This window comes from Genypterus blacodes, unplaced genomic scaffold (assembly GCF_046128005.1).
Source record: "Genypterus blacodes isolate CSIRO-AG114 ecotype Tasmania unplaced genomic scaffold, CSIRO-AGI_Gbla_v1 ptg000012l_1, whole genome shotgun sequence".
Classification (NCBI taxonomy): Eukaryota; Metazoa; Chordata; class Actinopteri; order Ophidiiformes; family Ophidiidae; genus Genypterus; species Genypterus blacodes.
In genome coordinates, this window is record NW_027466826.1 from 6,988,289 (window position 1) to 7,015,741 (window position 27,453).

Consider the following 27,453-nt stretch of genomic DNA (forward strand, 5'->3'; position numbering starts at 1 on the left):
CTACTACCTGCTTTTTACATGGTTGTACCTGAAGCCAATGATGGCCTTCTGGATGATGTTGTCATCCAGGCTTTTGTCAAAGACATAGGACAGGGCAGCGATGGTGGGACCCCAGGTCATGCTGAACAGGTCATGGTCATAGCTGCTTGGTGGCACGTAAAGGAACAGACCCTCAGGCGTGGCCCCACGGTGTAACAGCACACTCCATACGTAATTCTCTTTCACCAAACCCGTCTGCTCATCTGGCATCACAATCTCCTCATTCCTAAAATGACAAACACATCTCAGCTGTAACATCAGACCACGCGTGTCATTTTATGAACGGGCAATCAGGAGCAGGGAATCGACCCCTGCAATTACTTCAAATGGAAACAAATTTAGAGATATACTTTTTTGTGACAAAACTGTTCTTGTTACATTCTTTTAATTGCATATACATATTCCAAATTGATTTGTGTATAATGAAAGCTAGATGTGTTACGGTTAGACAGCAGCTTACTTGATGGCATTGTAGATATCCTCCAACATGTCCTGGTCAAAGTCTTTGTTTCCATTCACTCCCTTTAGATTCTTCTTGTATTGCTATTTAAGAACAAAAACATGGCAGTGAAGATGTGGAATACGCAACCTTTGTGCTGAGCAGCAAATGTATTCAGTCATTATAAAATGCTTTGGGAGAAAAGTTGACCACCAGTATGTCTCAACAAGGAGCTTAGTTCTGACACCCAATGCCTCTGGCATTCAGTGCTCAGTTAACCGAGCATCCAACCAACAATTAAAAGGCGAAACGGTGGGATAACACTTGTTATGTGTCACTTAATACACTGGTTGCAGTGTTAGAAAAACAGGGATTGGAGCAAGAAGCCACCTGTAAATAAACATAACCGGCCAGCGATGACTGACAGCGTCAAGGCTTGGGTTTAACACTTGATTTGGCAGGGTTTGACCCACTGGCAGTAAAAAAAAAATGGAAAAACAGGAGGATTCTCTGCAAGGAGACCAACAGACAGAGAAATAAACACGGACTGAACAAAACAGAGAGACCAGGGGGCTACTAGGGATCAGGGTTTTATTTGTCATGCGGACATCAGTGACTTGTGCACGCACGCGCATCTACTACCTCCCATGCCTCTACCTCACAGACACACACAGATACAGTCACTCACTATCAGATAGCAGCTCTGGCAGCAGCCGGTAACAATAGATGACAGAAAGGCAGCTAGACACACTGGCTGCCAAAATCCTCTGGAGACTAAAAACAAGTCGAAACGCCATGCTTTGTTTTTAAAGACAAAATTAACATTGCACAAGTGGTCACACGCGTCACACCCGTGTCAAATTCATGGGAATAGCATTTTATTTGCACACAATTAGGCTAGCCATAGTTTTCCCATCTCTAAAATAACTCCACTGCAACACATGGTGTGGTAAATAGTGCGCATTGCAAGCTGCTAAGTCACTACATACTAGGCGCCGCTTTTATTGGCCCTCTCAGAAATATTGTGTCGAAGCCTCTGCCTCTTGTGTGAGCTTAGAAGTCAACAAGCCCTCTCAACCCAGCCGCTACTGACCCTTTGGGAATGTGGAGGAATACTTCAAACAGCATATAAAACCAACTGTATAATATAGGGATAGGACTAATATGATTTGTACTGAAGCTCAACATACATACATTTTCTACATATACATTATTCTGCAGGTAAGAGAGAGACAAAGAGGGAGATATAGCTTTCGATTGTGTCACTGAGAGTGGCCCACACACAATCTGTTCAACAGCTACCCGAGAGGTTGTGTTTAGTCTTCAGCTGCTGTCAATCAAGGACAAAAAAAACAGAGACAGAGACGGCAGATGAAGAGGGACCGCGCGCGAGAGAGTGTCTGCCCCCTCCTCTCTCGCTCCTGCCGCCTGTTTGAATGAGTTCATCTCTCATGGACCACCACTGGCTACAGCTGTTGGCCAAGGGCTTTCTGAGCCGCCAAGCAGCACCAGTGCAAATGCTGGCACTCACAAAGGAATGTCATTCCAATGGACACATATGGTACCGGGTCCCAGCAGGATGGACAGAGGGGAAAAATAGATTTCAAAGCGCATTTCCCATAAACCATTTTGTTCCCTTTTACAAATCAGACATTGGCTTTGGATTTTGTTTACTTAAGACAATAAACATATATATAATATACAGTATGTAGCATATTTCACGCAGAATATCAAACTGTGCATTTCTGCTTACCTCCACTGTCATGGGGATGTTTTGCTTGCGGACATTGTGGTTGTGCTGGTCAGTGTTCAGCATTATAACAGCATAAGCCAAGGCAAAGCCTGCATCGTTGGTCATGAATGGAGAGCCGTTCACTTTCTGCATACAAACACAATAGAAAACACGATACCTACATTAAGCAAGTCATCTATCTGTTTGCTTAGTTTATGTAAGACCAAACTAGTGTTGGAGGTTTTCAGTTAAGCATATGCAGCTAACCTTGATACAAGATTAAATCTCACCTAGGACCTCCTGCTGATATCAAAATGGAGTGGAAAACCCATTTACAGTGTCATGACCTAAAATTACTCTTGAACTCTATCAAGATGACTATTTGTGTGTATGTGGTCGACCTAAGAAAAGGACATTACTAGGAATAGTTTCCAGGTCACATGTGTCGCCCAGTTATTTTGAGAAGATGCCGTGTCCTCAATGTGCCTCGCTGCTGAGTTTGTCCTTTCCACATTATTATGTGTGTGCGTTAACACTCGTGTCACCCGGCTTCTATAATCAGGGGTTAATCATGTGACAGTCTGACTCATGTCTTCGCCACCTTTCTGTTTGCTGATGATTTAGATGGTAGTATATAGCTAGGTTTGCTGTGTGAAAATGTGTGTGTGTGTGTGTGTGTGTGTGTGTACTGAAAGCACATGAAAGAAAGAAATCAATTCCTGTGTTGTTGAAAGATGATGTGTGCATGTTGTAGAGGTCGCACCGTTATTGATTTACAAGAATCATAATGTCTCAAGTATTGACTTTCAAGTGCCAAACCTCAAACCTTTGGCTTCAACTCACCAGCAGGTCACAAAAGACTCTTCACCAGATTTAATTTCGTTCCAAAATGCCAGCTCTCCTTAAAGTGCCATCTTGACATTGTAAATGTGAATGCTGGTTTGCTAGTTCTCAGTCACTTTGTCAGATGGATGTGTCACTGACCGTGTTCTGAATATGCCGCTGTCACGAGCCAACATTCTTCCGCTTTGGGCTTATGGAGAGTAATCGGGTCTTTTAAGTCTTAAGGCTCAAGGACAAGTGAAGTCATGAGTCAAGAGAGTTAAAGTCAAACCTGAGTTGTTTTTAATCATGTCAATCCACACCTTAGGCATATTGTGCAGTAGAGCTTACATGAACCCAAGAGTGGATATTCCCTGCAGAGAAGCCGGTTATTATACCGTGTATAATGATAAAGACTTGTTGGGAATATGCCTTACATGCCAGTTGTCTGTAAATGTTTCCAAGAGTCTCTGAATGACTGGAGCCTCTCCCGGTAGCCTAAACGCCTCCAGGTAGAGCCGCAGGGCCTCGTCAATACGAAGCCCCTGGAAGCCAAATGTGCTGCAACAGGGATTCACACTATTAGTACAATGTTTTTAAATTTCATATTAGGAACCACCAATAATTGCAGCAATATTTAGCCAATTTAAGCCAATCCGTGTCATTTTGTTTTACAGAACTATTGCAGAATCATGCAAGTTCACATGTAATGTACAATGTCTATAATAGTTAGACAAAACTTACTTGACAAAGCTGTCCAGGAGCTCCATGTTTTTGCGGTCACTTACAAACTCGCCGATCATCTTCTTGTCCAATCTAGGGTTTTCTCTGAGCCACTGTGCTACCTGGTTGTTGTCCATGGGATTACTAAGGAGGCCTTGTTCCTGCAAGAACTGGATTCCCTTCTTAGGCTTCTGGTTAAACAGCTCTGTGCCTGTGATCAGTAACTGGAGAAGATGAAAATAACAACAGATCATTGGCATATAACAGCTCCTATGCCGCCATCCTCAGAACTTGCTGTGGACGTTTATTCTTACAACAGATTTCTACCAAAACAGACTTGTCACCTTTTTCTTTGTTCTGATATCCATCAACTCCTGGGAATTTGGTAGATATGATGAGAAACGATGAGGCTTTTTTGGAGGTTTCTTCTCAGCTGTATTAAGGAAACACAATTTCAATAAACCCCGCCTTTGACTTTCAGTCAAATGCTCAGAAAGTCTATGGTGCAGAACTGATCAAAGCCTCACCAGTGTCAGGCTCTTCGTGATCCTGTCTACCCAGTTTCATCTTCTCTGCCATTAGATGCCCACTGGTCGGTGGACAGGCTGGTGCTTTGTCAGCTTGGGTAAGAGTTAGACCGTTGATACTGCTCAGTCTAGAGAGATCTGCACAAAAAAAGGTAAATGTAAGATCTGTGATTATGTTTCTTTTATTTTGTATGCACAGTAAATGGAGTTAGGCACAAAACACAGATTAAAATGGTGAAATATCCATAATCCAACATCCATAAAGCCAAAGTTTGTATACCTGTGGTTGTGTCTGTGCCATTTTTCATTGAAGCCTCTGCTTCTGCCAGCATGGTTTCTGACTGATCTTGTTGAGAAGCACTGTTGAGCACTTTAGCCTGGCAATGGGCCTCAGTGCTGTCAATCACCGTCAGCAGGGCTTCGAGTGAGAGGAGGTGTGTAGTGTAGAGCTGCCCTGACACCGGGAAAGCATTCTGCAGCAGGATGAGAAAACATAAAAGCTTTAGTAAGTTTTAAAAGAGAATTTAGTTTAAAAAGTTCAATTCATCAAAAGGAGAAGAACTAGGAGACACTATGCTTATGAAATAAAACCATGAACTCAAAACTAGGGGATAACTGCTGATTTGACAGCTCTAAATCTGATGAATTCATTTGGCATTTCTCCTACACAATAGCCCCATGGACTTCCACACCATAATTTAACACAAGTTGCTTTTACAAAGACGATAAGGATCCAAAAATCTTTACCTTGGACAGCAGCTTGGTGAGGTCTTCAAACAGGTTTGAGCAGTAGAAGTCACAGTCATAATTGATGTACAGCTCAGTGACAAAGCTGGGGATCCTCCACAGCTGTACCAGAGCCTCCAGAGCCAGTTCCTTCATCTCATAGGGCATCTTAATGTTCTCTGAGGTGATGATGTCCATCAGTTTCTTTAGGTACATCTGGGAGGTTGAGAACACAGTCCACATTCGTTTACACTCGTTTAGCATAGGATTTACTTCATATTCAAACTTTTGAAGGCAAGAAGGTATTTAAAAGAAACACTCGTCATTGTTACCTCAAGCTGAAACTTTAGATGGAGTCTCATGCTTTCAAAAAGCAAGAAGCAAACCCGTATTGAGGAAGCATACAGGTTCATACGGTCCATACTCAGCAACTACAACAAAGACAAACATCAATTAATAATCAAATGAACAGACATGACCGACAAGACTGAACCTGTGTGCCACCATTTACCTGGAAAAGATGCCTGCAGAGCTCATCTTTGACCAGTCCAAGCAAAGATTGGTAATTAGAAATTTGTGCTGCCTCCAGTGCCACAGTTAGCAGCTGCAGGCCCATGTGCATCATCGCATCGGTGTTATGGCGGTCATGGGGGTTGGTCAGAGAGATGAGGAAGCGAAAAAGCTCCCTGAGACATGGTAGGCCATAGGGGATGAGGGTCGCTCCTGCAAGAGAGACAAGTCAGTGAGGACGTAAAGGAAAAGGGGGTCATGTTCAGCTTTATAGCTTACATGATCACAACATGACAAAAGTTGCCCAAAATTTAAGGAGAACACCATTATGTACAACGTCAACTAGAAGGGATCATTTCTTATAGACAGTTTGGTTGTACAATACAGTATATACCATAAGTAACGTGTTTTCTTTTAGTGACATTTTTTCAAAGATGTCAAAGCAAGAGCACAAGATAGTGGAGAAATCAAAATAGTTTCTGTATCTTTACCGTCTCTTTGTGTGGACTGTGTGAAACGAACTCCTCGAGGGTTGACATAGTCCATGTCATGGACAGAGGCGCTGTCTGACTGGTCTGTGACGGAGTCTTTGTCCTCCAAAACCTCAGGGATGGACTCCACAGATGCTGACTGGGATGGCCCAGCTTGCCTACCTTCAGACTGGATTCAAAAGTAAATGGAGAGCAACAATTTCAAATTATGAATCATGAATTATCAATTCATTATCAGCTGTAAGCACACTGAATGGTAGGGTAGAGGGCAATGTTGGACAATATGAAAGTGAGGGCAGAAAAGGGGTCTTAAGCAAACAAGCTGCTTATTGTAATTCTGGAATGCTAAACAAGCAATGCAATCTTGCCATCCTAATTGTCACAATGAATGAGGGCAGCCTTACCTGTGCCTCAAGACCACCAGGCTCAGCCCCAGGTGCTGTGCTGGGGGTGGTGGCAGAGGAGCTGCATTGCTCCAGGTCAGTAAGATCTTCCCTTGAGGTGGCCTTAGAGGAGGCATCATAGCCGCTGTCTGTGGTAGTCGGGCTGGAGATGGATGAGCCAGCGCTGTCTGAAGTTGTCAAGATAGAGTTGGTGGATCCCTGTTCAATGAATGGGACACCACCTGATGGAAAAGAGATCCAGAGATGCGATGGCTTAACCAACAGTGTTTTCTCTAGATAGAGCCATTTGTGGCATATCTCCTGAGCCACACATGAACACACACATTTCCAATTTATTATGTACACATGTACAATCTAATGAAATCTAATGCAATAATCCTAAAATAAATGATCTTGGACACAGTGTCAACAAGAACTGAACGTTACCCTCACAAACAGGTCAACCCCGGAGAAATTAATATTATAAGCTTGCAGTCCAATGATTCATTGTTGTGAAACCCAGCATTCAGGTGTATTAAACATTACGCTTCCATGATTGTACAAGCAGAGACAACACTGATGAGATGTTAGCTGCGTGGAGATTCTGAATGTTGAGGAAGATACAATGACCATCATGGGTGCAGTTTGGTGCGTTTGTCTCACCAGAAAGGTTGTTGTTGCTGAGCGTGGCCAACTGGTTTGGGTCCATCTGACCAGAGGGGCTTCTATCCATGTGGCGAGGTGGCCTTGGGGAGCGTTTCTGTTTTTTCCATTTAGAAGCCTCGCTCATCCCACCAGCACGCATCTTCAACTGGAAGCAAAAGGGAATTGTTGAGTGAGGGCCATCTGACGACATGATGCTGGCTCTCTGACTAAGGCCATGATCAAACACGATGCTTTCTTTCTCTCAAAGATATACCCAGAGATATTGTCAGTAATTGTCAAATTGGTGGTATCTAGATAAGTTGAAGTAATAGAGGATGCTATTGAAATGAAAAATGGACACAAGAAACCCACAGAGGGGGTGTCAAACATTCAAAAATGTAGCTTTAGCTCAACTTAACGTCACTCAGTGAGAGACTGCATATGTCTAGGAGACCCTGAAAACCTTCAACTTATAGATTCCAAAATAAAAAGCCTGAAGTTAAGACATGTGGCCACATCATAACCACATCTTTCAAAGTTATGAGCAAACAAATATAGAGCTACATTTAAAAAATATTGTTTGATCATTGCCCAACATGAACACATCATCTGAACCAATCAGGTGTTGCTAGCAACTTTGCAATTCCATAGAACATAAAAATACTACATACATGCACACAAATACTGTAGTATATAAACAGCCACTACTAGCAATTGTGCATTAAAGACGGGAAGTATGATTAAAAGTGGTAATGGCACTGTACCGATGTTTACCTTTTATGACCAGAACATTTTTTTGTTTAAAAGAAAATAAAAGCATGCTCCATAACAACAGCTGATAAACCATATAGGTGGCCTCTATGGCGTGATATGCAGTAGTTGAGACATGGATGAGGGATAAAAACCCAACGAAGCTTAAAGCAAATAATAAAAATGAAATGTGAGCATTTTTATCATGATAAATAGTGTCTGGAACCTTGTACAACATCAGTCTCCATTTCCTGACAAAACAAGCTGAAAGAGACCGCGAGTTCTTCACCAACTTAAATTTCCTCATTCTACCCATTTCAAAATGTAAGGATGTGGGAGGTTAGTGAGTACAGAATAAAAGGAGAGGATAAAGCTGATCGAGAGAGTGATATTAATTCTCCCCCCTAAATACTTGAAATCGTCTTACTTACCTGCACTCGTTTGTTTTTCCACAAGATATTGTAAGCCTCAAGAGAGAAGGGGGAGTGGGCAAGTGCCCGTGATTAGTGATGGGCAACATGTCAGTAGTGGGACCGACAGTCACACAGGCAAACAGACACTTGTGCATAAGGGGAGTGTAAATGAAAACGGGGTACAAAAATGAGGAGACACAGGACCAGGCACGAGCAACAGGAAACTAAGCAACTAGGATGAGTTGAAGGGCAAGCAAATCATGCAAAAGACAAGATCTCTGCATGGGGCAACGGATTCAAACTGAAGTTTTGGGACCATAAAATACAAGAAATAACATTCATATGGGATGTTTTTGGGGTAGGCATGTTCATCCTTTGCTTTCTTTGGTGTGAAACAGTGGAGTTGCATTTGATCGTTTGTATTCTGGTGACAATAGGATAAGCAGGAAAGGCATCTGTGTTATGTAAGCGACCTGTACAAGTGATCATACTAACAAAATGAGAAATCTCCTGTGGACATCACAAGTGTCAGTTACTGATAGCGAGTAATTGTGATGAAGTCTTGTATGTTATTATTAATGTTATTAATCTAAAGCCACTTTCTAATCTACAGTCCAGATTTCCTTCGTTTCACTGGATTACTGTCCAAAACGAGTGAGGATGAGGTTTCAACTCTCAAGATCCATTTGGATATGATAAACTACAATGTGCACTTGTCTAATAAAAAAAGCAGCTTTATCTCAGAGAGAATACATCCATAGACATGAGAAAAATTTGGCAGAGTGATAAGGAAAACTCTTTAGTTAAACAGCAACCCAATGCACCACCATGCACTTCTACCATGAAGCCATGCTAACCCTGCCTACGTCCGTGCAATCACAGACTGGGCCAATGGTGGGCCGGTGAAGTACCCTCTCTAGGCCATCCTGAATTGTGTTTCTACGCTGCTCTGCAAAAATAAAATCCTGAGTGTCCAAGATATAGGATGGTGTCTGTGGGGAGGAACAGAGGCAGACATACAACACATGGGCAACTCAAATAAATAACCAAAACTTTCTCAAATTAAAACAAACAGAAAAGAAGAAAGCAGCCTAGTATGAAAAATAGGAGGTTTTTCAACAGCAGAGATGGCTATAAAATCTGCGCAGGAAAGCAAAAGTTCCCAAATGCTGAGCGAGTACTTTGTATGTTCTGTTGATGAATTGATACAGGGGTTGTGTGGTTGCTCTTGATCTGATTTGTCACATTTGTATGTCATGCTTCGGTTAACCAACACTGTTATGTCATTAATTCCTTTTCACTGTCACAGATGTCTTATCGACAAAAACCTGTAAAAACAGCACATTGAAGGATGACAAGAACCAAAAGGACAAAAAGTGAAGGACACAAGGATATGAGCAAGCAAATGGGGACATAACTCAAACATCTCAGTCCTTTTACCTTCTTCATGTTGGCACCCACAAAACTCTTGGCCTCCTCTTTGAACTGGGGTAATCTGATGAAATAAAGGACACAAATAAGACACATAATTTAAATTTGCAATGTTTTCAATAGGTTGCATGTACACTAAAGGAGAAAGCGCGGTGGTAAATGTCTAAAATCAATGTAGATGCAACATTTGGACAAAGAGAAAGCAGTGAGTGTTCTAAGTTGCCAAAGAGCATTTTTGTGGTAAGAGTCCAGATTTTCAACTTCTGCCACAAAAAAACATTTCCAAGCCTGCGAGCGATGTGTGACGCAGACTGCTAAGAGTGTGTGTTTAGGTGAGTGTGTTTGTGCAAGACCGTTAAGTGCGTGTGTTTGTATGAGACCGGGTTTTCTGCGGACTCTTAGGCTTTGCTAGAAAATTAGATTCTCACTCACTCACTCACTCATGCACTCAAACACTCACTCTCACTCTCACTCTCACTCTCACACACACACACACACACACACACACACACACACACACACACACACACACACACACACAACTAACACAACACCCCCCTCCTGACATTAACTCTGCCTTAATAGAGTGTTGTCTTGCTAGCACGATTATTGGATGATCTGTGGGTCCAACAGATTAACATGCCTAATACTTTCAGCAGGCAATCTAAGACTCCTTCTGAGGAGTTGAGAAGAGCTCCTGCTCATTATTCTCTGACAGGGGGAGGGGGACGCCAGAGCCACTCACATCTCTATTACCCAGGTTCTGTGGACAAGTGGGGGGCTGGGGCTGAAAATAAGCAAAATGAGATTCGGTGTGTATGTGTATGTGTATGTGTGTGTGTATGTGTGTGTGTGTGTGTGTGTGTGTGTGTGTGTGTGTGTGTGTGTGTGTGTGTGTGTGTGTGTGTGTGTGTGTGTGTGTGTGTGTGTGTGTGTGTGTGTGTGTGTATGTGAGCAGCATCAGGAATATGTAGTAAAACGCCTGTACTGAATATACAGTGCCTCACGCAGTTACATTGTGTTAGAGGATATGATAACAAGATGTCATACAAAAGCCGTGCCAATAATTTAATAAACAGGCCAAAGAACGTTTGAGTCAGAATCTGTTTGGGGGAAAAAATCAACACCAAAAATGAGGGAATTATAACCCAACATTTTCGGACAAATCACGCAACAAATAGCCTTGGTGAAGGCGTGTGCACCTTCAGAGAGGAGGTGAATCACACCACAACTTTATTTGGAGCTCTGTTTGTTCTCCAGGAATGCTCCCTCACATTTAGATGAGGACACAACCTTTTTTTGTAGCTGATTTCCCTGATTGCTTCTGTCTGCAATGCTAATTCTCTATGTGTGCTTGTGTGTTTTGTGAGGTGTGAGTGTGTGTGTGTGTGTGTGTGTGATATGCTTAGTATTTATGGAGCGCAGAGCTTTGCCGTTGAAGCAGACCACCTTCATCTATATGCAGATCATACAGTCTGGAGCTCAATTGGCTCATCCCCTTGTCTGTGACTGAATGTGACTGGCACTCTGATGCAACTGGAGGGGTGGAGGAGGAGAAGGAGGGGGGGCGGGGGGGTATGACAGGGAGAGAGGGCCTCTTATGCTAAATGCCAAAGGGGAAATAATGTTATGGCATTAGTGAATCAGTGGCCCATTGACCCCATGCACAGTGCAAAATGAAATTCATGAGCTTCAAGGGGAATAATGATGCCAGAGAGACAGATATATTCAGAAGTCCTGAAAGCCATAATCTGGAGGTGATGCACTAGTAAGGCTGACCTGCTCAGGTACTCTGCTGGGATTGGATTTAAGATGTAAGGTTTGAAACTACTCTGCACTTTTACCCCCTTTCTTATCGTGCGGAGGAAAATCTGACATTGTGGTGGAATCCGCACATTCCGGTGATTTCCACTATATTTCCACAAGTGTGTTTAGATTAGACTAGATACTTAACCTTACAAAACAGTCCCTAAACAATCATGAAATTTTAATGAATCGGAATAAACTTGCTGTTAGCAAAGTAAACCCAAGCCCAACAACTTCCCCTTCTCGGTTGTTTCTTGAGAGGATAGTTCTTTGCTGGAGGGCTGTCCAATTCCCATTTTCCTACTTGAAGGTTGTTTTTAATATAACTATATAAACAAGATGCTTTTTGACAGGGTGTCTCTGTCAGTGTAAACCCAGAAGATTGTCTTTATTTCAGGAGCGGCACCAGCTCACTGCACACTTTATATTGACATATAATCATCTTCCCCCCGCCCCCGTTCGTTTACCTGGAGTACAGCAGCTGCACCATATCAACCAGTGTATGTTCAGCGGATTTCCTAAGGAGCTCTGCAAGAGATAAACAGCCATTAGAAAAGGACGGAAAGAAATAGAGGGGAGATGGGACAAAGCAGAGTGTTCATGCATACTGTATGTATATGTACTGTAAGTCACGTGTACGTCGCCTTGAATAAAAGCGACATAAGGAACCATCAAATTGTCTGTCAAATGAGTAAATGCAAATGTAATGTTAAAGAAGAGAGTGAGTACACGTAACAAAGAGCCTTAGTGCAATTTTAAAAGTTGATACCATTGTTACTAAGAATACAATTCTAAGAAAAATCTTTGTTTATCTTTGTTCACATCTTGTTTAATAACTCACCACTAAGGCGCATCTCAAAGCAGATTCGGAAGCAGGACTGCATGATCTCACACACAGACTCATTGGTCAGATGTGCTCCAACTGGTGTCAACAGCAGAGCTCTCAGGACCTGAAACACATAATAACACAGGACCAAAATTCACAATTTCATCTAAAACGTAAAAATAAAAAACTAATCACTACTCCACTTCTCCTGGCACTTGATGATTTCATTGGCATTGCACAAACTATATTATAATACTACTGTGTACAGCTCTGTAGTTCCATTTCCAGCTAAGTACTGCTAATTAACTTGGTGAGGAAAAACTCACATAAATCCATTAAACATGGTTTGGTTTTAAATTGCACAGCGTCTAGGAGAACACAGACAATTCATGGTGACAGGTGTTGCTGGAGACAGCGGCAAACAAGAAAGCACTTTCATCACTTCAAAACAAAACGTGCCCACCAATATGAGGGCCGCTTACACATGCACTCCAGTTCTGACAGAAGAGCCTGCCAGAGCCAGATTGCGTCTCAAAATATAGCGTTACAGAGGTAAGATCTAACAATGTCCACCAGTAGGAGGTAGAGAATGTAATGCAGTTCCAACACTTGTGTCTGACTTGGAGTGCTGTCTGTCTCCATCTCTTACCATGAGATTTGTTTTAGAGCAACAGGGAGTGTGTGTGTGTGTGTGTGTGTGTGTGTGTGTGTGTGTGCGTGTGTGTGCGCGTTCATCTGTTTTTATTGGCCTGGCCGAGTAACAATGCCTGACAGCTGCACTGTAACATGGGGAGAGCTGTGATGATGCTCGCAGTGCATTTTATGTGATGTGACAAATCCATTTTGCACCGGTACAAATGGTATAACAAAATCCACATCATCGCAAATAACTCTACCGATGTTATACCAAGTGTAACTGTAACTCGGCCCTTTTATGCACTACAGAGGGATAAAGAGTGTTTTGTTCTGTTTATTTGCCATCTCGTTTTTTAACGAGAGCTGTTGAATGAACACCTATTAAACACAATCTAAACAAAAACCGAACACGCTTTAACCGATCTCTGCTGCACTTCATCAGTTTTAATTGAGCATGTGAACGATATGGCGTTACACACTGTACTTGTACTTGTACTGTACCTGAAGAATTTTCATAAGTACTACTTCATCACTGGCCGGGTCGGTTCCCACAAATCTGGCATGTGTAACCGCATCTGCCATGTTCTCAATGGCTTCGGCCGCTGCTTCATGGTTGGCATCTGCAGACACATAAGGAACAAACCGTGGGTTAAGTGACACTTGGATAAAGATTAATTTGAGGATTCACAGTTGATAAAATTAAATTCAGCCATCCTGATATACAAAATAAGCAGGTCCTCCCTACAAATATTGCAATAATTGAAGATAGCGAGAGTGTAAATGTATGAAAAATAATAAATACGACCTTAAGGGAATGACTAATGATTCTTAAGCGCAGCAGCCACATCTCCAAAAACTTAAAACACATACAAAAACCAAAAAATCTGGTTGGGTCCATCCATAAAGTCCCTCAGACCCTGGGATCTAATCACCAGATGTGTTGCCTTTTGTTGGAGGCAAGCTGGGACAAATTGGCTGTCACAGCAACAGGAGCCAGTGTTTTTGAAATCTGAGCGGATGGTCAGCTATCTGCCCGGAGCCTGCCTGTTTTCCTTTCCCATCGCCCTTAGGACCACCAATTCATTAGCTAATAAGCACGAGGGGAAGAGAGGGAAAGATGGAGAAAGGGAGGTAGAAAGGAGGATTTGCCAAGTAAAAAGGACAATGCAGCCTTCCGGCATTTAAAGCCAAAAAACCAATGGCAATACGTTTGTGATATCTGAACGGTCGGCAGCTCAGGTGACATTTAGCTCTCTGTTTGAGCGGGTGGACATTAACTAAATGAATAGGGCTGCAGTTGTGCTGGCTGTAATAAAGAGCGAGCATGTAGATAGTGCATCACTCAGAAGTTGGTTAATGGATGAGAACCAGTTTAGGTGTGGTGCACACTATTGAGACAGGCCAATGCCAACATCCCTCCAGAGCTAAAGGCGACAACGCTCATGGAAGTTGTGCTGAAAAACATCCAACGTCTAGACGCAGAAACTGGAGCCACAGGGGAATCCAGCAGAAATGTCAGAAGTGATATAAAACACTAATCCTCCTCTTGGCACAGAGTCTATACAAGCGGCATCCAAAGGAGGAGGAGGGGGGGGGGGGCATTGTTAAAATAACAGAGGAAAGGAAAGGCGCAGTATGTGTGTGTGCGCCTGAGGGTATGTGCGCAAAGTCAATGGGGGGTTGAGCCAGCTGCCACATAAAGCAGTTTAAGTATATCAAACTCTGGTCACAAAATCAAAGAAGTGGCGTGAGTGAAAGAGCAAGCAGAGAGGGCAGAGTGGGTGTTTTTAAGCGAGCCACACACAAAAAGCTCTCAAGCTGCACTCTGCACAAGGGCCAATGCATCTTTAGAAACCAAACAAAGGCAGCGCTGCTTTTTTCCCCCCTGAGTCAGAGAAGAAAATTAGTTTGTTCACCTGTTCATCTTCTGAATAGCACAAGATCACCTTTCAACCAGCCTGGCATGCATTGAGGTTTAGCTACCCAGTCAACGCACACAATGGATAATGTATGGAATGCATATATGTTCAATATTTTAGAGCTTCTGCTTGTTTACGTTTGTGAATTTTGAGCAGTAGGTTGTGCTCCTGTTGTTTACTCAAATGTAGAACGAAAGTGATTTTTTTAGAAGCGGACAAGGCTTTTTTTTTGGGCCAATTTATTCAACCCTCTAATCACATGCAGGGTTCGGCTGTAGCTTGAGCTCGCCTCCTCTGGCAGTTGCTATACGGCTTAAGCCTCAGCTGAGCCTTAGTCTGATCCCTAGGAGGGCGAGTGGTCATGTGGCCGCTACCAGCGCGGGGAAGTCTTGCTGACTCGGCTACGTAGGAGAAATGGAGGCGAGGCAGATGAATGAATGGGAAAGGGCCGACAAGTGGTGGGAAAAACAGGAGAGAAGCGATCGGTTTATCTGTCAGCGCTGGGGCTTAGGCCAGTGCTCCCTCCATGCCAGTAGACCTTAGCCACAGATTGAGAGGAATTACCTCGCACTAAATGAAATGGGTGAGTGATGTTATGTTTTCCCTTGCCTCCGTTTGAATCCCAACAGAGGAAAAAAAAAAAAGGGGGTGGCAGAGGAGAAACGTAGATGGGACAAGGCGGAAAATGTTTAGGTTGACACACTAAAGGGGATGATGTATTCAACTTAGCACCCAGGAAAAAAGAGAAACAGAAGGGCCTGCTGCGGCTAGGGGGGGATATTAATTTAATGTGTGCAAACCTGAACTGACCTGACCCCCTCCCCCTGCCCCCAGAGGGCTTAGAGGGAGCAGAGGGCTGTAACTGATGAGGGGAAGAGAAGAAACTACAATATTTCAGGCAGGCAAACCTAGATACAGAAGCAAGACAACACGTGCAAAAAAAGAGAGACTGCTTGAAAATAAAATATTCCTTGCAGCAATAAAGAAGCTTAAATTCTATTTATGAAATTATTAACTTGAGGAAAAGACGGCAATGAGAAGGATTTGCAAATAATTTTAAGCTGTTGCACTTTTTGTGTTTCCCCCCAGCCAGAAGATGGCAGTCCATGACAAGACCGCTGATGCAGTCTGTTCCTCACTACTGACTGACACACACTCAGTTATAATCTAACTGATCCAGCCAGTATCATATAGTCAAATTTAGAGAATCATTCAGTATGAAAGAATGCTTTGCTAAGAATTGAGGAATAGTGCAATAAATACAGTTCTAATTTGTTCTTTTGCAACATCAGGAGGAAAAGTTTTCGTGTCACATTTGAGAAATGACAATTCCTTTTATTATTCTTATCCAAACCACTTCATCAACCAACTTAGAAGAATTTATGTTAAAATGTATAATTAAGCAGTCGGCATTTTAATTTGCTTTTTAAGTAGAATGATGTTTGGCTTAAAATGATTAAAAAAACTCTGGATATTACAGTACCATGTTTGGAACACGTAGGCGGAATTAATATCAGAATTTAACTTTCATTTAGAGAGGTGACAATTAAACAATCTAATGAAGAGTAGCAGCTGTCAGAGAAGCTGAAAAAGTGTCAACATTTAAATATATTAAAAGGCGTACTTTTATACAGGATAACACAACACCCATCTTTATTTATATATGTGTAAAATGGCAAAAACTAATTATTGTCGACACAAAAAAAGCAGACATTTTCAGTGGACATAAAAACACAAGAATAGATCAATCTCAACTCAATAGCGTCTTAGGAAATGCTCAACAATAATACATGTATAAATAAGGTCTTTTCAAAATGTTCCTTTGAACAGTGCGACTCCCTATGAAAATATAAATCATACTCGGTCACCCTATACACTCCACACTTCCATTTGAAGGACTCATGAGAAAATATGTCTCCGGTCTCTCTGGGAGTTTCTGACATAGTCTTCAGATCAAGTTTCAATAGTCTTTGAACTCTCCTTCAATATCTCTTGCCGACCCCACCACCCTAGAAAGAAAAATGATGGCGGACTAACCAAAACATGGAGAGGGGCAAGTGTGTTTAAAGGCTGGGAGACACTGTATCTCCTCGTCTTATGGCCAGTGTAGAGCGAGAGCCACTGGTCTTGACAAAAAACGAGCAAAAGCCTACCATTGCTATGGAACCCCTTAGTACTGCGATGATGAGATAGTGGTGGTAGTACGATAGTGTCAATATGGGGGTGGGGAAGGATTAAGGGAGCTGGCGTTAGGTCTGCAGTAACACAGAGAAGCCCTGGGACTCGGGGAGCGATCTGTGAGGTGATCTGTAGAGATGCTGTGTGTAGCAGCCTTGCCTCAACGCTTCTTTTAACAGGTATGAGGCACTAACATGGTTCTGGCATCATGTCGTCAGTTACTTCAATCAGTATAGTAAACCCAGAAATGGAAGGTACATTTCCGATAGCTTTTTTAAAGTTAAATGGTGCTGCTTTCCTTTATTTTGCAATAGCTGCAGCTGTCTTGACCACAATGTAACGTTTACACAACCTCTGCTATTTACACTAACATCTGGTGATGCATGCTCATTTCACACTCAACAAAACAACTGGCAGTCGATGGGCCATATTTCCATGATGAGGCTAATCAGGACAGGCACTGCAGATTGTACACCAGTACAACCCAGCTTATGCATCTGTGATGAGAATAGGAACATTGCCGTCATTGCTGGACTGACCTGCAGCAGGCTGGGCTGAAACATGGCAGTCCCAACAGAACACTTTGACCTTTACAGGGCGCCAAGATGATACATGCTGTAAGCCTTCTGAATTGATTTCAACTTACTGGTGGCTTTGTGCTGAACATGTAGGCCTGTTTTGCAAAATTACATCCACACGGACATACATGTTATGTCCTGAAAGTTATGTAATTAAATAATCTGGTAAAAGAATATTCTTACCTATGAGGCCGTAGGAAAGGAACTTGTGGACAGAAGTTAGGGCAAGGCCTGTGATTGGTCCAGTGGTGTCCTCAGAGCGGACCACTTCAAGGAAGGGTCTCAGGAAAACATTGGGTTCAATATCAGGCAGCTCTGAAAAGAGGGAATAGAGACAAACAGGCAATGATGAGTTTTGTGAAAATTGCTCAAAATATTTTACCATCACTTATCTTAGACCCAACAGCCTCACTACATGTTATACCTGTATTAAAGTTACATGTCAGACAGATACTGTCTTTAATTATTGGTCTACATGTTCAAAATTCAACCATGAAATAAAGAAAAACTGGAACTGGAAAATGGATGGAAATTCCATCATACAGCAAGAAATAATCATCATGTTGGTATCTATGTAAAGAACAGAAGTCAAGCTTAGTTCCTTTATGTAACGTTGAGCGAATTTACAGTATATGGCATAGTAAATATACAGTACATAGAGAGAGAAAGACAGGTACATAAATCCTGTGCAATATTTATTTCAAATATCCCTAAAAAACAAATCAAATATCCTCTATTCTCTCCTTTTTCTCCACATGTAATAGCAGCAGACACCAGCAAAGCCCCACCATGTGTGGAGCCCCTACACTGGCTCCAGCCTCATACATTTCTGTGCACACAAACAAACCAGAACAGAGTGGTCAACAGTGATGCGTGGAGTTTATTGTGCTCTCCCTCTGCACTCTATATAAAGGCCTGTGTAAACAGCAGCGGTGCCCTGAGGGGACCAGATCAATGGGGAATTAACGTCACAGAGGGCTGCACCCTTCTCTTCACCCTTCACTGCTGCTGTGGTGATGGGAACATGGACACATGTTGAGTGGAAATACTTGTGATGAGCGTGCATTTAAGACACTTTTTATCCACTCTGACCATCCACAGTATCCAAATGTTCTTCTTATAAGGCAACAACGTCAATTATGTCAATTGATAAAAATTGTCTGAGACTGAGACTATGGTATGAGGACATCAAAGTTCACAAGCAACTTCACTAGCACTTTTTAAGTTTAGTCATAATTCTGTTTGATTCCTTGTGATGATGCCACTGTTGTCTATATTAAAGTGACTACCAGGATACTATAGTCTGGAATGCCACAATTGACTGTCAAGCCCTCAGGAGACATTGCTGAAGAAGGAGAGTGCCTACTTGATGACCCCAACGTGCCAACCGTCTGCCACCACCAACATCAAGGCAATCTTGTGCTCGCACCATGGATAATAACATCTCATCTAGTGTTTATTGAATCCGATTTTTATTTGCATGAGAGCCTACATTCTAGTTAAAAGCAAATTGCGCCACTATTTCGTTACAATAAATATAGGGGACTATAGGAAAACCGCTTCAGCCAATCCACCTCGACTCAGTAGCCTCTCATTCTCTGCAGACTTCAGGGAGAAAAAAGGTCATGAGGGGGGTAGCAAAAATACAAAACAGGTAAAACAACAACGGGCAAATTAGTGGAGTCACGCACACCACTATGAAATGTTGAGCTAGAGGAGTGCTTTGCTTGCTACAGCAATACCGTGAGGATTATGGCTTCCTTAAGAGCAGCTACACTCCAGACACAAAAAAATATTGTGGGACATCAAAAGAGCTGAGGAGAGTGTCCAACCAATTTCCAAACGTGCACATGTGACCGCCATGCATTAGCGTGTGATATCCAATACCCCTGCAGCTTGTTTGAAAATCAAATATGAAATAATTTGGAAATTTACACAGTCCCTTCATCAGCCGCCAGGTCAGTGTTAGGCCTTGCTTTCAAAGGCAAATCTCTTGCTTGCTATTCTAAAGAACTTTTTTTTCTCATTCTGTGTTTTCTTTTTATTATTAGAGCTTTGAGCATTCTGGCTGTGAGGCTAAAAGAAGACACTTCAAGTAAATATTGCAACAAAGCAGACTAGTTTATAATGACTTCACTGCACAAAGCAAACCATTTCCCTGCATTACGTTGTAAAGAGAAAAATATTGCAAAATCATTCACTTAGGAGTGAATCAAAAGGAACCCTAGTGTAAACTCCTGAGGCAGAGATCTTTGTTGGATCAATCAGTCCATCAGCTGCCAGAAAACTTTTTTAAGAGGGCTTTAGTGTGCCATTACTTTACAGTGTGAAAAAAACATGTAGTAGGGGTAGAAAGAGGCAGCGCAAATGAATCTGTCAATAGATCATGATGAAGACTTCATCAGAGGCGATCACCTTGTAAGTGCTATGGCTGCGTTCCCAAAGACCGCAGATTGGAAAACTCAATTGTGTCGTATTGATCTGGCTGGCCATCGGTGAACGCGGGGCTGACGAGAGCAGCTCTTCTTAAATAAAGGCTAAATACAGGCTCTGTACTTCAACTCAATCTCCGGGGCTTGTGGTGTGGAGTGAAATAAATAACGATGGCCACAGCCGAGGTAAGGCAATCACACTATAACCAGGTTGACCTCTGGCTGACATTGACCAAAATAAAAGCGCACGATTAAAGCAGCTCACCCAGCCGTGCGTGCTGCCATCTAAGGGCTGGGTTCGTTGTGTACAATTCCTGATATAAGTGCACATACAAGTCCAGCTCAAGTTCGGCTTAATTGGTAAAAAAAAAAGAGAAGAGAAGATTTGTGAAATGAGCCTATTACAATTCACCATGAGCCTAATCCCTTCTACCTTTACCATGTTGGAGCCCAATCTTTTTGCTTTGCGCTGTAGTGAGAGTATCCAGCCATGTGTGGATTACCTCTCCAAATGACCCCAGCAGAGAGAGGCAGGCGGAGAGAGAGAAACAGAGGAGGAGGGAGGTGAACCTTTGCCCCCAGGAGAGCACCTCGGGATGAGGCCGGCTCACCACAAAACAGAAGCCATCTAACACATGCACATCCATTGGCACTGGACCAGAAAAGGCTTAGAACACAGCGAGCAACAGCAGAAGATGAATTCACTCTGTACACACACCTAACTGTCTTAAAAAATCTGATATAAACTACTTGCCAAACTGGACAAATATATCTACATGCAACAAGACGGTCTCATTGTCAGAGATCCAAATACTGAAAACCAGTGCAGAATCTCCTTTTGCTCATAACTGCAAAGCTCTGCAAGCACAGCCAGGAGTTATAAAAACAGGTCCTTCTTTCACAGAATTACACTGTAGAGACGTCTAACACTGGAAGTAAGATACAGAGTTCTTTTCATGGCCGACACTTCAAAGCAGAGGATTATCTTCTTATGGCACTGGCACAGCACGTAAAGTCACTTCCTCATCTCTGTTCAGTGAGTTAAACAAAAAACACATTGGATAGTGTCCAAATAGTGAGAATGTTGCAAAGTGTAAATGTGTAAAGTCAAAGAGGAGTTTAACACAAAACACATGCTGTACACACAGTACAGCAAACTCACTAATCTGGTCTCACACATAAGTAAAATGACTGTTACCATGGAGGCCATTATTTGGGAACAGGCAGTTGCGATGTGATCGTAACAACTAAATTTCCTGGGGGACACAGAGTTTGACTTGGACTCGGTCTTCTTACCACATCTTCTGTTGGTAATTGCACTTCTGATGTTCTATGATGCTAAACAAGCTGAGGAATATCCTAATTCCCTGCATATTATGCTCTACAAACAAAAAGCCAATTTTCCAAACTAAGCTACCATTCAAATGTGTAAATCGCTGTGCAATGTGCGCCTGTGTGACAGAAAGAGTGCATGAGTAATTGTGAGCATGATATCATCGTGGAGGACGCACCGCCATTCAAAGCAGCACATGAGGAAAAAAATTATTGACAGCAGCCACTGTGTTGTTTAGAGCATTAACACGATAAAATATAGGAAAAAAAATACAATTGGACCATGAAAATAAACATTTTTATCCAGACAATTTATCATCATCAGACTGTGTGTGTGTGTAGGCTACGATGTCAAACAGAGAAAAATATTTTAAAGCCAAAGCACAGCTCCGGTAGTGGAAGGTTGCAAAATAATCCATTTGTTCATTCATTTGTTTCCAATTACTTACCAGGAATAACCAAATATGACACAAATAAGTAAAGACTGAATGTCAGCATCGCCTCTACGTCCAGTTGGATATTTTGTGATATATTCAAACTCCTGAACAACTTAACATGAATCTATAATTTGCCTTTCATCTCCTGGATAATGGCTACATGGAGGATGTTAGTAAAGCATTCATAAAAACAAAGCGTCTAGAATCAGACATCCGTATGGAAAGAAGCTCTGAAGATAAAGCTTTGTCAAATGGTTATGAGGCAGCACACTTAGCGCTCATCTGTACCCAGCACACAACCCGTAAACAACGTCCAGACAAACCATTCACAGTGAAAATGAACACAACAAAGTGAAACCTTTGATAAGGTGCAAAGGGGGGAGAGGGTGGAGAGGCAGGTGAGCAGGAGATGAGGGAGGAGTGAATCCTCCTTTGACCGACGCAGCGGCCCAAAACCAAACAATGATGGTTATTGATCTGGACCTCTTCAGCCGCTAAAATTAAGAGTCAGAGTCCTTGGTTACAACGCTGAGGCTGCTCGTGCTGAGGGGAGACACAGCACTTTAACAAGACCAGCAAGGCTAAATGAAATCCAGGGTGAATTCCCTTCTGTTTAGCTGCTGAAGAAAGTCTTGCACGACAGTATTCTTATCCATCTGTCGGGAGAAGTTTGATGAACGTCAACTCTCCCTGGTCCATCGCCGTACCTTTGTTTCATTCATGTTTTGCTTCTGCCCTCAGTCCCTCTATTCTCTTCAATGAAACTGACACTTGTAGAAGGGAGCAATTAGGATGGAACAATGCTATGGAGCTCTACTTGGTCATTTCATTTGGCCACAGTGGTATTTTATAGGCGCTTGGAACAGTGCCTCTGCAAAACCTAAACAGGCAATTTGAAAGCCCTGGAGAAATTAAAACTTTTCCAAATGGTTGGGAGCATGGCTATAATGGCCACAGCAGGGGAGCATTTCCTAGAGGGCTACATGGAACATACTTTGCATTTGTATAAATATACACAATAGCTGCTCCCTGTATTGTTCAGTAAGGAGGGCCTTTCAAACACTTGCAACTAGAGTTACTACATGCAAATCAATCGTTGACAATTATGGCTTATAAAAAAATTCATTACAGAAAATACAGTGGTGGTGAAAATACAATGGCATATAAATACCATTGTATAACTCAATCTCTACGTTTATCATCAAGTCCTCATGAAGCACATATGCTTGTAGCTTCCAAATGGATAGAGCAGTAATCTCCACCTAGTAAGAAAGAGTGAGCCCAAGTGTTAATTTAGATACAACTATCATCTAAAGAAATTTGACATGGCAAGTCGAGTAAATACCATTGTATTCAGTAGGTTTAAGACAGAAGAACACTGTTGATTACTGCCAATAGAAATGGATGTCACTTTATGAAATGATTTGTGTTTCCGTATTTTTAAAAAATGTCAGCATGTCACAACTTAAGAACCAAGCTATCAGAAAATGTCCACTCACAAAGTCATGACTAAGACAATAATGTGTGATTCAAGCCAAAAGTTTTCTTGTCAACACAATAAACACCTCCCTACACATGGTACCAGAATTACAGCTAAAGCTAGCAAACAATAGCAGAGGCTGGGTAGTAAACAGTATACTGTATTTTCCATCCATCTAATAATGTTAATAGTTGTGATAGTATATAATAGTATATAATATGTTTTGTTCTGATCACTCCCATACCAAATCCTCTTGCTAGAAACATGATTCTTGTCAGGGAAGAAGCATCTGAAGAATATAGATCCCGGGGCTCTGTGGGAATAAATCTCACTTGGTTCAAAGACTGTTCTTTTTGGTCGAACCATGTTTCACCTAAAAAAAGCAGATCTTGTAAAATAAAGCAGGTGCATTCACACAGCATGACTTCATTACTAAACCTTGCCTGGACTGGAGCCTGGCAGTCACTGCACAGCTTTGCACCTGTTATCCTGTACATAAAATGTATTTTCTATGCTGCATAGTTTACACAGAGGCCACATTATTCCGGCAGGGAGCTGGCGAGCCCCCAGCATTCACTTAATGTGTTTCACAGCCTCCTGTCCCCACTATGATGGATGGACATACTTTACGCTCAGTATTTATAAATAACGGATGTTTTATCATGCTGAATTAAAATTCAAGTAAAGCAGAGGTGAAATCAGTCACTTCAGCTTTGTGCATGAATGGGGTAGAGTAGAGAAATTTAGTACTTTAAACGTTTTAACGGCGCAGACGGAGCAGACGGAGCTCGATCTTGAAAGAAATGCCAAGTCATGCCTGTGTGGTTTACGATCAGGGAAGAGAATACAGCATAATTTGAGAGCACAGCTTTGCTTCATTTTAACTGCAGGAAGAGTAGCAATCGCTGGTCAAAAAGAGCGTATTGAACATGAATTTAATCTTTACCGATTAAATTGAAGAGAATTTTCACTCCTTGAGGAGCCTCAAGCTTATTAAACTTTTCTCGAGATGGCATGCCTTGCCATAAATGTAGTCATCTAATCCAAATCATTCCATTTCATTTTAATGCATAAGTGTTTGCTTGTAGAGTCGCAGAGAGGTGCCCTTCAGATGAAGCAGCCTTGTATTATCACCTCTATTTCCAGAAAAACAAACACACAGAATTTCCATTCTATACTTTGACCATGTACCCTTGCCAATGTCAGCGTATGTCTTGGTTAAGATGTGGGGCGGGGAAAGAAAGGGGAAGATGGGAACGGGAAGGTGATGGAAGTGGGGGCGGGGGGGCTGCGGGGTAATGAGGTTTGGAGGGCTCAAGGTTGGGTACAGTAAGGGGTTAAGCCACAGATGTGTTCGGCATCCATTCGGCAAGATAAACCAACACACGTGCTCAGGCTCACTCTCCTTATGATGACTACTTCCATCCACAACTACAAGCAAAGAATGAGGGATTGGGAGACAGAGAGGTAATGGAAGGCAGGATAAGACAGGAAAAGCCAACTGGAAACTACTTAAGGAAACTGGCAACAGTTGACGTAAAATACGGCAGAGAAAATATAAATGTATGAATTAAGATAATACCAATTTTGTTGTTATTTTGCAGTGATAACGTTAAAGAAATGGAATCAATGGCAATGAACTAGACCTAACCCACTGACAATGAACTAGACCGAACGTGAGAGTGTTTTTTTTCTCCAAGCCAAAGTCGTATTTTCTCTATGGAAGGAGAGAAAATAAGAACCTTAAGAAAGAGCTGATGAGATAAATTTAGCGGGGCTGTATGAGTAAAGAGAGACAGAAAAAAAACCCAAGCTAAATCAGCCAACAGAGGGACAAAGCTGTAGTGTGTTCGTGTATTGGGGGAGTGGGGGTATCCTTATTTGTTTCACCTGCTGCACTCCTTCAGCTCTCCACTAATGACATTCCCAGGGGGAGAGATTCCAGAAACCACGCACTGTACAGGCCTGTGTTCACACAAGACACCACACACACACACACACACACACACACACACACACACACACACACACACACACACACACACACACACACACACACACACACACACACACACACACACACACACACACACACACACACACACACACACACACACACACACACACACACACACACACACACACACACACCACCTCATAGGCTCACACTACAACTGCAGCCTGCTGGGAATTACAGCTGGCTGCTATGGACTAACTGAGATTTTGTTTGACAGACTGATCTCAAATGGATAAGGTATCTTCACAGGAAACACTACTTTTATAAGGCAGCTGTGTTTTCAGACCTAATCCCCAACAAGAGAGATTGTTTTATATCTATATTAAATTGAATATGGCATCAAAGATGGTTGTACTACAGTCAGCACAACCACAATGAATATAGTATAGTATAGTTTAGTATAAGTACTTCTAATGGATCACATTGTAGCATTGATTCCCCCTAACTGATTGAATCACGCATCATAGCCGTCATAGGCATAAGAGTTCATTTCAGATATACTCATAGACTGGAAACCTTAGCTTTGCATGGTAAACACATTGATAAGCTACTCTACATGAAGTTAGAAGGTTAGTTTCAAATAAGTTCACCGTTCTCAGAAAGTGTTTTTCTATGACATTTGACCCTGAAAGGAGCTGAGAGATTGTTGGAAAGATACACATGCAGACTGTTGCAAGCAAAAATAGTACCCAAAGCAAACTGATTCTACGAGGCGTTGCCATCATTCTAGTGTATCACTGCTCTATTCGGGATACCACAAGATATGTTTAGCTTTTATTGTGGTGTTCATAACCTCTATCTTTGCACTGTGGGAGTAGGTTAATGGCACAGGGTTCCAGAAAGGCCCGCTGTGCCCGTTTGAACTTAAATTACCTTTACATCATGACCTTTTCTAAAATTGTATCACATTAAAGAAATGACTGAATTCAAACTACATCGATTTTGGAAAAGCTCCTCGATGACACCTTGTGAGAATACATCAGTAGCAATAAGAATATATGACAGAAAATGAGCTGAAGTCATGAAATCATACCCCCACCACTGCCTTGCAGGCCTGAAGCAGTCTGAGGAAATCAACTCAGGAGTTCTGAATTTCTGGCACGCCACCACAGTACAATCCCTCAAAAAACCACTGCTGAATTACGTGACATACAGAGCTAGTAGTACAAGAGATCTTCCTGTTAGACTACATTCAGAATCCCAGATAAAACTAACACTGCTTCGAGAAATGAGACATTGAGACACTGCATGTAATGTAGGCTATAGAAAGAAACATGACTTGACTGAAATGAGTGAGGCGCAGGGACAGTTTTGCTTAGTAATGATGGATGCAACATGGAGGGAACCGGGAGCCAGTGGAGAGCTCAGTCATCTCACATCATCCCTGCATCCGTGTGTGAATCCCTCATTTGAATGTAGCCATTCAAAGCGCAGCTCATCAGTATTAATAGGCTGATACCACTGTATTTAGACGTGATGCTCACTTTATACCAACCCAGCATTGACAGCAAATCCTCTGTGTGTGTTTAATAAATCGCAGCAGTTAGGTAGGACGGCTTAGTTTCAAGTCACCTAATGACTATATTATGAGCCCTGGCATTAAGAGGGATTAATACTAATCTTGGCTGTTTCAGTTTACCCTGGGCTGAAGGGGTGTGTGGTTTGAGGGGACAACAGATCGCTGTGTGCACCAGTAGCAAGTCAGGTTAAATCCCTCACACAGCAAAAATGCATTAATGTGGTTTTGTGCCCGTGGATTGCTACCAGAGAAAAGATCTGGCAAAAACATAACTATCTAAAGGTCTATTTGGGTCAAATCAGCTGGTAGCCCAACAAAGTGCAGTGCATGGCAGTAAACATGATTTGGTAAAAGATCTCATATGTCTGTTACAGTCCTCAAAGAACATTCACCTCTTTCATCTGCTCTGCTCTCCATTTACTGTACACCTGCCTGTGCACATATTTAATAATTCTGGGCTTGTGCTTCTTGGCCGTCACATAATAAACATTGGAGGCCGGCTATTGACTGTCAACTGGGTGAGTGTAACATTATCTGGTGAGGGCTCACAACATGGACACGACTGAGTGATGATTCCATTGGCTGTAGCATCAATCATTTGCGATTATCAGACAAAAGCGGAGCAACATAGCTACCACAAGAGAGATCTTTGACGCTGTGTT

The 27,453-nt window shown here is 42.2% G+C and overlaps 1 protein-coding gene across 3 annotated transcripts in view; it reads right to left on the bottom strand.

The window, feature by feature from the left end:
- Nucleotides 1–27,453, bottom strand: part of gbf1 (golgi brefeldin A resistant guanine nucleotide exchange factor 1) — a 51,966-nt gene that overhangs the window by 7,629 nt on the left and 16,884 nt on the right. For all 3 annotated transcript variants that reach the window (XM_076164014.1, XM_076164021.1, XM_076164004.1), the window contains exons 4-22: nucleotides 17,758–17,889; nucleotides 13,401–13,519; nucleotides 12,279–12,387; nucleotides 11,905–11,965; nucleotides 9,641–9,695; nucleotides 7,056–7,203; nucleotides 6,414–6,634; nucleotides 6,010–6,178; nucleotides 5,520–5,731; nucleotides 5,341–5,439; nucleotides 5,030–5,224; nucleotides 4,563–4,755; nucleotides 4,283–4,420; nucleotides 4,100–4,188; nucleotides 3,777–3,979; nucleotides 3,470–3,593; nucleotides 2,232–2,357; nucleotides 500–582; nucleotides 29–265 (exon numbers count right to left, since the gene is read on the bottom strand). In XM_076164014.1, coding sequence (XP_076020129.1) covers nucleotides 29–265; nucleotides 500–582; nucleotides 2,232–2,357; nucleotides 3,470–3,593; nucleotides 3,777–3,979; nucleotides 4,100–4,188; nucleotides 4,283–4,420; nucleotides 4,563–4,755; nucleotides 5,030–5,224; nucleotides 5,341–5,439; nucleotides 5,520–5,731; nucleotides 6,010–6,178; nucleotides 6,414–6,634; nucleotides 7,056–7,203; nucleotides 9,641–9,695; nucleotides 11,905–11,965; nucleotides 12,279–12,387; nucleotides 13,401–13,519; nucleotides 17,758–17,889 — 2,713 coding nt within the window. The remainder of the gene's footprint in view (nucleotides 1–28; nucleotides 266–499; nucleotides 583–2,231; nucleotides 2,358–3,469; nucleotides 3,594–3,776; nucleotides 3,980–4,099; nucleotides 4,189–4,282; nucleotides 4,421–4,562; nucleotides 4,756–5,029; nucleotides 5,225–5,340; nucleotides 5,440–5,519; nucleotides 5,732–6,009; nucleotides 6,179–6,413; nucleotides 6,635–7,055; nucleotides 7,204–9,640; nucleotides 9,696–11,904; nucleotides 11,966–12,278; nucleotides 12,388–13,400; nucleotides 13,520–17,757; nucleotides 17,890–27,453) is intronic.